The sequence below is a fragment of the Narcine bancroftii genome, chromosome 2, assembly GCF_036971445.1.
Source record: "Narcine bancroftii isolate sNarBan1 chromosome 2, sNarBan1.hap1, whole genome shotgun sequence".
In the NCBI taxonomy this organism is placed as follows: domain Eukaryota; kingdom Metazoa; phylum Chordata; class Chondrichthyes; order Torpediniformes; family Narcinidae; genus Narcine; species Narcine bancroftii.
This window is the reverse complement of record NC_091470.1, coordinates 217512300-217522834: the sequence shown is the minus strand read 5'-3', so window position 1 is coordinate 217522834 and position 10535 is coordinate 217512300. Positions and strand designations below refer to the sequence as shown.

General features: G+C 44.2%; 1 protein-coding gene across 5 annotated transcripts in view; it reads right to left on the bottom strand.

Moving 5' to 3' along the window:
• Positions 1-8740: 8740 nt before the first annotated feature.
• Positions 8741-10535, bottom strand: part of oxr1a (oxidation resistance 1a) — a 354447-nt gene continuing 352652 nt past the window's right edge. For 4 of the 5 annotated variants that reach the window (XM_069920289.1, XM_069920290.1, XM_069920291.1 and 1 more), the window contains one exon: positions 8741-10409. In XM_069920289.1, coding sequence (XP_069776390.1) covers positions 10274-10409 — 136 coding nt within the window. In that variant the 3' untranslated portion in view covers positions 8741-10273. The remainder of the gene's footprint in view (positions 10410-10535) is intronic. The other variant, XR_011352015.1, reaches the window with a different exon arrangement.

Below are 10535 nucleotides of genomic sequence, written 5' to 3'. Positions count from 1 at the left end.
TGGGCTCTGTGGTCTTCTTCAAAGGAGGTTGCTGCCCGCCGAACTGTGAGGCGCCAAGATGCACGGTTGGAGGCGATATCAGCCCACTGGCGGTGGTCAATGTGGCAGGCACCAAGAGATTTCTTCAAGCAGTCCTTGTACCTCTTCTTTGGTGCACCTCCGTCTCGGTGGCCAGTGGAGAGCTTGCCACATAACACGATCTTGGGAAGGCGATGGTCCTCCATTCTGGAGACGTGACCCACCCAGCGCAGTTGGGTCTTCAGCAGCGTGGATTCGATGCTTGCAGACTCTGCCAGCTCAAGTACTTTGATGTTGGTGATGAAGTCACTCCAATGAATGTTGAGGATGGAGCGGAGACAGCGCTGATGGAAGCGTTCTAGGAGCCGTAGGTGATGGCGGTAGAGGACCCATGATTCGGAGTTGAACAGGAGTGTGGGTATGACAACGGCTCTGTACACACTGATCTTTGTGTGTTTCTTCAGGTGGTTGTTTTTCCAGACTCTTGTGTAGTCTTCCAAAGGCGCTATTTGCCTTGGCGAGTCTGTTGTCTATCTCTTTGTCGATCCTTGCATCAGAAGAAATGGTGCAGCCGAGGTAGGTAAACTGGTTGACCGTTTTGAGTTCTGTGTGCCTGATGGAGATGTGGGGGGGTGGGAGGGGCTGGTAGTCATGGTGGGGAGATGGCTGATGGAGGTCCTCAGTTTTCTTCAGGCTGACTTCCAGGCCAAACATTTTGGCAGTTTCCGCAAAACAGGACGTCATGCGCTGGAGATCTGACTCTGAATGGGCAACTAAAGCGGCATCGTCTGCAAAGAGTAGTTCACGGACAAGTTGCTCTTGTGTCTTGGTGTGAGCTTGCAGGCGCCTCAGATTGAAGAGACTGCCATCTGTGCGGTACCAGATGTAAACAGCGTCTTCATTGTTGAGGTCTTTCATGGCTTGTTTCAGCATCATGCTGAAGAAGATAGTAAAGAGGGTTGGTGCAAGGATGCAGCCTTGCTTCACATCATTGTCCATGGAGAAGGGTTCAGAGAGCTCATTGCTGTATCTGACCCGACCTTGTTGGTTTTCGTGCAGTTGGATAACCATGTTGAGGAACTTGGGGGGGCATCCGAGGCGCTCTAGTATTTCCCAAAGCCCTTTCCTGCTCACAGTGTCAAAGGCTTTGGTGAGGTCAACAAAGGTGATGTAAAGTCCTTTGTTTTGTTCTCTGCACTTTTCTTGGAGCTGTCTGAGGACAAAGACCATGTCAGTAGTTCCTCTGTTTGCGCGAAAGCCACACTGTGACTCTGGGAGGACATTTTCGGCGACACTAGGTATTAGTCTATTAAGGAGAATCCTAGCGAAGATTTAACCTGCAATAGAGAGCAGTGTGATTTTCCCCTGTAGTTTGAGCAGTCTGATTTCTCGCCTTTGTTTTTGTACAGGGTGATGATGATGGCATCACGAAGGTCCTGAGGCAGCTTTCCTTGGTCCCAGCAGAGCATGAAAAACTCGTGCAGTTTGGTATGCAGTGCTTTGCTGCCGGCCTTCCAGACCTCTGCAGGGAATTCCATCCATACCTGCTGCTTTGTCACTTTTCAGTTGTTCAATTGCCTTGTATGTCTCTTCCCGGGTAAGACCTCATCCAGCTCTAGACTCAAGGGTTGTTGAGGGAGCTGGAGCAGGGTGGATTCTTGGACTGAGCTGTTGGGACTGAAAAGAGATTGGAAGTGCTCTGACCATCAATTGAGGATGGAGATCTTGTCGCTGAGGAGGACTTCACTGTCTGAGCTGTGCAGAAGGCTTTGTACTTGGGTGAGGGGCCGTACAGAGCCTTTGGTGTCTAATAAAAACCCCTGAAGTCGCCAATGTCGGCGCTAAGCTGGGTTTGTTTGGCAAGGCTAGATCTCCCGGAGTTTGCGCTGAAGATGGCTGCATGCGAGACAGAAGACACGCTTTTTCTCTGGCCAGGAAGGCTTTGCAAGGTAAGCCTGGTGGGCAGATCGCTTCTTTGCTAGCAGCTCCTGGATTTCCTGGTTGTTTTCGTCAAACTAGTCCTTGTTTTTCCTGGAGGGGTAGCCCAGTACCTCTTCAGTGGATTGCAGTATGGCCATTTTCAGCTGATCCCAAAGGGTTTCAGGAGATGTGTCCGTGAAGCAGTTTGCATCCTCAAGCTTTGCTTGGAGGTTTGCCTGGAAATTTCCTCTCACTTCGTCTGACTGCAAGTTTTCAACATTTAAACCTCTTTCTGGGGGCTCCACTGTTCTTAAACTTTGAATTGAAGTGAAGGTTGAGCTTGCAGCGAACAAGCCGGTGGTCAGTGTGGCATTCCGCGCTGGGCATGACCCTGGTGTGGAGCACATCTCGTTTGTCTCTTCCTCGCACCAGAACGTAGTCCAGGAGGTGCCAGTGTTTGGATCGGGGATGCATCCATGTAGTCTTCAGGCTGTCTCTCTGCTGGAAAAGGGTGTTAGTAATGACAAGCCACTGTTCTGCGCAGAGCTCCAACAGGAGGCGCCCGTTGTCATTCCACTTGCAGACACCATGCTTACCAAGGATTCCTGGCCAGGTTTCTGAGTCTTTGCCGACGCGAGCGTTGAAGTCGCCAAGGATGACAATCTTGTCGGCTGTAGGGGTGCATTGGATGAGGTTGTGCAGATCAGTGTAGAACTTGTCCTTTTCTGCTGGTTCCACCTGAAGGGTTGGAGCAGAGACACTGATGAGGGTGATGCATCGCTTGTTTTGAAGGGGGAGTCACATGGACATGATCCGGTCAGAGTGGCCTGTCAGGAGGTTTTCGAGTTTGGAGGCAATGAAGTTCTTGACCATGAAGCCAACACCAGATAGGCGTCGTTCAGCCTGAGGTTTGCCAGACCAGTAGAGTGTGTAGCCTGCGCCTTGTTCTTAAAGGCTGCCTACATCTGCAAGGCGGACTTCGCTGAGAGCGGCTATGTAGAGTCTGAGGAGTTCATGTGCGATGAGGGCAGACTGACATTCAGGTCAGTGGCTGTCATCCTTGTCTATCATGGTTCTGATGTTCCAGCATGCTAGCATCTTTTGAGGGGGAGGACGTGGACATGTTCTCGGGCCTGCGCAAAGGAGCTTTTAGGTGGAGTGCAGTGTGCACAGTACTGGCCCCATGCTTTACACGAACCCATGGTTCGTGTGCCATGGCCAAGCAAGCTGGGACGTGGCAGCGAGGTCCTTGGGTCATAGGTTTTATATCGGAGTGTCCTTCTCCTATGCAGGTTGCTTAACCGGGCTGAAGAGGCCTGCCTTCGCTTTTAGGTCGAACCATAGCTGGAGATCTATGACCGCTGTCCACAGTTATGGAGTGGTGCGCCCTGGAATTGGCCTGCGTGCGTTTACTCCTGCCTTGGCCGAGTGCTGGCGGTGTGGGCGAGCTTTCTTCTGCCCCTCCTGCTGGGCCCTGGAGCCCCTGGACAGGCGGCTCGATTACTTCCACACCTGGCTGTCCGGGGGCAAGTCTGTGCAAAAATCCGGCGGGCTGCTGCTTTCATTGACTGCTCGTGGCCCGGGGCTTGGCTGCCAACGGTCGGGCTGTGCGGGCTGCCGGGGTTTGCCTGGCGACGGCGGCCTGTGTTTTGTCATATACACAAGTATAATGCACATGTGCCCAATAAATGTTTCTTGCTGGTCTTACATCGCTGATTTCAAGCAAGAAGCTCTCCTCAGTCACTGCTCAACAAAGACACACTATCTATGTCCCTGAGCTTCACTAATCACAATACTATTATAGCGCCAATTCCATGGCTTCAAAACCAGTGCTGTCTGTATTGTTACTGAGTCAAGAGAACCCCAAATCCCAGCAGCAATAGATAAGCACCATGACAAAGGGTAACTTAAACAAAAGTTGCTTTTAATTATCTTTTCACATGAAAACAGAATCAAACTTTAACTTATTACTATAAACTTACTTAACCTACTTAATTTCCCCCCCCCCCCCCCCATTCTAAGCACACATGCGTATAATGTGAATATTGTAATGGAATATATATTTGGGAGAATTTGGTAAGATTAGAGTAGGATACATACATACACACATCTTATTTGAAAGACTGAGGAATTCTATTCAGGAACTTTACAGAAACTATGGAGAATACTAAGCATATTTCACAAGTAGGTGCTAATTGAAATGACATCATGAAATCAATAGACTATTGTTTGGATTGGGACAGGCTGGCAGGTTGAATAACTTCAAGGTTCTGATCTTTTTACAAAGTGCTCACAGAAAAGTCACTTCTGGGTGACCAAGAAAGAGAACTCCTGTGGTTGCTGAAGAAGGTGGGGGATTTTTGCAAGTGAGAGAGTCACATGGGCTTTCTAGCAGTTTCAGTTGGGGGGGAGGGGAGAGAAAGAGGAGACAAGCTCTCTCAGCTAGTGCATGTGACACTGAAAGCTGCTGAACAGTGCAAACCAGGAGAAGCTGGTTAGAAACAACGCTCCAGAGTGGCAGATGACTGGAAGTACTATCTGTCAGATGTTTCACTTGGAATAGGGGGAACAGAAAGGAACTCTGTGCTAGCCTGAAAGAAAGAGGTTATCATCTGGAGAACACTGATGGGTAAGTTTCATCAGTGAGACATTGAGGTGGCTAATGGTGGTTACCTCAGTTGTGGAAATCCTGGAACAAATCTCTCTGCAAACCCTACAAGAACCTTCCTGAGCAGTAACCATTTACCGTTCGAGCATCAAAGCCTGGTGAACTTTATAAATGTTAAATTCTGTGCACAGTATAAGAATTGCTTGCAACCAGAAAACTTGGAAGTGAGATTGAACTGTGAACCAAATAACTTTTCTTAAATTTACACACATTATACATGTGTGCTTAGAATTAGAAGGGGATTAATTTGGGTTTGTTAATAATAAAGATAAGTTAAAGTTTGATTCTATTTTCATGTTTAAATAACCATTTGTCGTGGTGAATATCTATTGCTGCTGGGTTTTGGGGTCCTTTGGGTTTGTAACAATATAAGTGTAGAAAAGTTATTTGGTTCACAGTTCAATCTCACTGGTTGCAGGCAATTCTGTGCACAGAAGTTAGCATTAATAAAGTTCACCAGACTTTGGTGCTTAACAGGTAAATGGTTACCACTCAGGAGGGTTCTCTTTGGTTTTCAGAGAGCGATTCCTTTTGTTCCAGGACATCCGCACCTGATTCCTTTTTAATCAGTCTTGCTGACAAAACTTGTCCCCTTCAGGGTTCTCCAGATGATCCTCTTTCTTTCAAGTCACCAGAGTTCTTTTCAGACAGCCAGTCTTCTCCTTTGACCAGGCAGTCTTCCAAAGCCTGCCAGCTTGTCCCTCTGGAACTGAAGTCTGTGTCTCTCCTCTCTCTCACTCCCTCCTTCTCTGAGAGCAAAGCTGTTCTGCCTCTGCCTGCAAAGATCACATGCTCTTTCAGGCAGCAAACTGTTTTTTCAGACAAAGCTGCTGCTGTACGTTACTACATTGTAGCTTTTTACAAAGGACTGTCCATCATGAGTCTATGAGGACTCTGCAAAACACCTGCAAAAATTCTGTTTTAAAGTGCCTGTGTCTGACCTATTCTAACAAACCGTTCCCAATTTATCTCCCAAACACCTCAACATACTCTGTCACACCTCAACTTTAGAATCAGAATGAATTTATTGTCATAAAGTTTGTTCTTTTGTGGCAGCAGTTTTGTGCATTACAAGTGCAAAATGCCAATAATTACAGTTCTGGAAATGCGATATTTAAAAGTAATTAATGCACAGAGAAAAAATCTAAGAGTGGAGGAGAAGAAATGGTTTTTGTACCATTACCACTGGGCGTTCATCTTCAGGCTCCTGTGCCTCCTTCCTGATGGTCACAGTGTGAAGAGGGTATGGCTTGGGTGGTGAAGGTCCTTGATGACAGAGGCTGCTTTTGTGAGACACTACTTGTGGATGTCCTTAATGGAGTGAAGACAAGCCCATGAGGGGACTGGCCAAGGTTACAACCCTCTGTAGCCTTTTCCTGTCTATACCAAATTTGATGCAACTTGTCACTAGTAGAACGAAAATTCCTAACTACGATAATAGGCTTCCCAACTGATGCTTTAAACAAGCAATTTACATTACTTCAAGTTGGACAATGACTTACTTGAACAGAACAGTTTATCATTTGGACATCATGTTTTCTTCAGTGAGTTTTGAATGCAGTCTTTTGGTTTTTTTTAAACAACTTTATATTATTAAGAATATACAAAAAATATATAAAAAAGCAAAATCCCTTGTATTAATAAAGTACTTAATAATAAATTAGTAATACATTTATCCCCTCCCCCCAAAAGACCCTAACTACTCTTACAGCTACATAATAAATGCAGTCTTTTGTAAAGCTCAATTGGATCTACGGCCATTAACATTTGTTAAAACAAATGAGATTTCAATGAAAGAATAGTTTAACATATGGGTAGGTTTTCAATTAAGGAATAGAACAGGTTATTCCAGACAACTCTAGGATTAAAGTGAGAACAACATAAAGGTGTATTGAGCAGAAGACAGTATAAAGATGTTGAGACATTGAGTAAATGGAGGAAATTATTGACACGAATAAGAAATCACTGGCAAACCATGAGTTAATACAAATGAGTGCAGGAGCAAAACCATGAGATACTTGGCAAGGAGGGATAAAATACTGGAGAAAAAAATGTCACTAACCAAAGGAAAGCAACAATGAAATTTGTGACTCCAATATCATTGGAGTCCTAATATTTAATCAGAGACAATTCAAGTTCATTGGCACGAGGAGCCTATAGTGTTGAAGAATAAAAGAAAACACCGTTAACAAAGGGACAAGGACAAATGAGTGGTTTTGGCCACCATGAAATTGGTGAGACAAAGGACCTGTTTCCATGCAGTAAGTATGAAATTGGTTGTTTTGTGGCAGCAGAATTATGCATTACCAGTGAAAAATTGCTATAAATTGCAATTCCATAAATACAAGATTAAAAATAAAATTTGCACGAAAAAATGAAATAGTGTCCAGAAGTTCATTTTCCTTTCAGAAATCTGATAATAGAAGGGAAGGGGAAGCGGTTTTTATCATGTTGGGTGTTCATCTTCAGGTTCCTCTACCTCCTTGCTGATGGGATGGTGAGGGTCCTTGATGTTAGAAGCTGCTTTCATGAGACACCACCTCTTAAAGATGACCTTGATGAAGTGAAAGCTGGTGTCCGTGATGGTGCTGGCCAAGTTACAACCCTCTGCAGCCTTTTCCTGACCTGTGCCTTCATCCCAGACAGTGATGCAAACAATCAAAATGCTCTCCACAATTCACCTGTAGTTTGTTGACATACCAAATCTCCTCAAATGCCGAACGAAATATAGCTGCCGGTGTACCTTCATGATTGCATCAACATGATGGAACCAAGTTGAGTCTTCAGAAATGTTGACACTTGGGAATTTGAAGTTCTTTACCCTCTCCACTGCTGACCCCTTGAGGAGGACTGGTTTGTGTTCTCTTGGTTTCCCCTCGTCTTTTGATTGTGCACTATCTGCTCATCGGTGCAATTCAAGGCGAATTTAAATCATTGAAGATACATAAGTTGCTTTCAGGTGGAATAGCTGGGAGAATGCGGCTCCAGAGCCAGCTGTGGGTGTCTGCGAAGCGACGTTCAGGTGGCAGCACTGAAGGCACTGTTCTGCCACCTGAAAGGTCCGCAGCAGGGAGAGGTGCCGTGGAACAAATTCCGGCTCCTGAGTCGGGGCAGGGTCAGCCAGTACGGGAATTCGGGGCAGGGGCGGCCAGGCTGGCCGCTCCAGCCCCGACGTCCCGTGCCGGCTGCCCCTGCCCTGTAGTCCCACGCCATGGGGCTGTCAGGCGCTGCGAGGTGGACTGTGGGCAGTGGAGAGAGGCTGTTGGGCACGGGGAGTTGGGTTGCCAGCTGATTGTCATCAGCCCGCCCCCTACTAGGCACCTGAAAGCTGCTAGCCACTTTCAGTCTGCTGCTTTCAGGTGTTTAGGCGGATCGCTCAGAAGCGGAGAATATACCTCCTCGAGGTGGGTTGAGTAAGGACACCTCCAGGACGGTTTTCCGCTTTCAGGTGGCCTCCCGACAGGCGCATTCGGGTATTTTAGACGACTATAGGGAATTATGTTGCTAAATTCAAATATCTTACAGCTCATTGCTAGTTAACAAAGTTTCAGAAAATACGAAAATCAGCCTGCTCTTGGAAAAGCAGCCAATATAATGATGGACTCATCTCACCCACCATCTTGGCCCCTCCATCAGAACGAAGAAGTAGGAGTATGTGATTATGCATGAGAATGCTCTGCCAGGGGAGGTGCTGGGCACAGTGACATTAGCAAAGCTTCAGTAGAATTTAGGCAGATGTGATCAGGCAGGTTTTGGAGGGAAACAGACCATGGGCTGAAGGGCCTATTTTTGTGCTATATTCCATAAAATTAAAATATGTATTAAGTAAACAAGTGAACACATCATAAGGTAGCTGTAGACAAATGAGTTGGAAAGAAAATATTCTCAAGAAATTCTGCACAGCTTATCATAATAGGAATACATTATCAAAACAACTTAAAGGGCACAGCAATGAGAACATTATTTTGTTCAGCTTTTTTTTTTAAGGACAAAAAAATTTGAACAGACTGTCCCAAAATTGAGGGACAAATGAAAAACAATGGGAACCATCCAAGACCTGGTACACAGAAGAGTTGAGTGATCTTTTCTTGCGCTGCAGGATTCTACGAAAACAAATCAGCTCAGACAAGAAGATATTGTTCCAATAATTTATTCTACTATACATCACCATTACATTGCAGTACTGTGATAAATTCTAGGACTTTAAATATATATTTTTAATATAGGTAGCGGTAACTCCACAAAGACAATAATACTGCTGTGGAAGACTGAAGGGGAAGAAAAGCTGCAATATTTATTTTGAAATTCATTTTGGGGAAAAAAAAAATCTGTAAACAGTCAGGCTATATCCCACCAATGTTACAGTACATTAGGCAACAAAAAAGAGCAAATTGATGTATTTTTCACATTCAGAAAATAATGCCTTTTTGAACTGTAGCAGCAAACTCTCTTCCAACAATCCAAAAACTTAAATTTGGAAGCATACTAAAGAATTGGCTGCAACTAAAGCCAATACAATTAATTGGCCTGAGTTAATTTCTATTATAATTCAAAATATTGTAATCAATTCACTATTCCACTTTACTAAACTGTGGAACAGTATATATTTTACTTTAATTTACAGGTTCATATACAATGCATTTGGAACAAGTGGATTTCCAGCACTCGAAGTCACTGTCACACCCAGAACAGAAATATTAAAAAAATAGGTTTCAGACTTGACTAAATACACAGAAAACCTTTGCTTTCTGAGACAGTCACTGGCTCGATTCATTCTCGATAATGACAAGGCCAGAAATAACCATGAAACATTGCCTGCCAAGGTTGTTTGAGGTCATGACTAATCTGCAAATTTCACGTCTAAAAATATTTTCCTACTATCAACAGTACCTACACTATCCTGTGGTAGGGCGGTGTTAGCTGCACTCACAATGTACACACATTTACAGACAGCACAACCATGGGTACTCAGTATGTGCTTGGGAGTTTAGTGTGCTATGAAGCTAAAGAGTAGGATAAATATATGCCCAATAAATACTAAATATACTCCATCACCTTTGCAGAATTAAACAAACCTCCAACACTCTACTGACAAGGCTAATTTCTTTACATATTTCTATTTTTCCATTAATTTTGCAATAAGAAAGCAGTATTCTTTAACAAAGATTAATTATTTGGAGCAATCCCAGCTTCTTTTGTCACCAAACCCTAAGTGTTTACAGTATCTATCCCACACTTAGATTGGGTTTCTCCTCGCTGATCAAAACTAAATTACATTTGATTCACATCTGCAAGACTGTAATATTTACTCTGCTTTGACCTGATCATCTCTGTGATTGCAACAAGTCAAGGCTCAGTTTGATGACATTGGGTTTTCACAAATTAAAACGATTGGACCAGAGGCTGGTGTTTAGAATTTAGAGATGCAGTATATACTGGGCAACTGAAGGAACAGTTTTGTTCAATAAGCTTCAACACTTAAAGCAATTTAACTCTTGTAACCTCTTAACAAAAGTGGCTGGGTTGCTCCAACAAAGGCAGGAACGAGGAAGCAAGTGTCAGTTTTGATATGCCAAGATTCAGCTTTGCTTCACTGATGCTTGTAGACTTTGGGGTCCCGCAATCATGGGAGTGATTCATTTCTTCAGTGCTTACGTGAAGGATTTTTCACTCAAAGGCCCATATTTCAATGTCCTGTACATAGAAATCTTCTTTCTTTGAAAGGATGTGATTGTCAAATGTTTTACAAGCGTGACTACGCCCATGGTACAGATCTCCATCCAACCACAATCCAATTTCTCCTCTGTAAAGAATGCAGTGAATTAATTGTAGGAGACAACTAAACAGCAAAACATTAATATCATTTCATTCAAGTTTTTATTCCACAAAGGTCACAGAGAATATTACAGAACACAGATGATGACTGAGC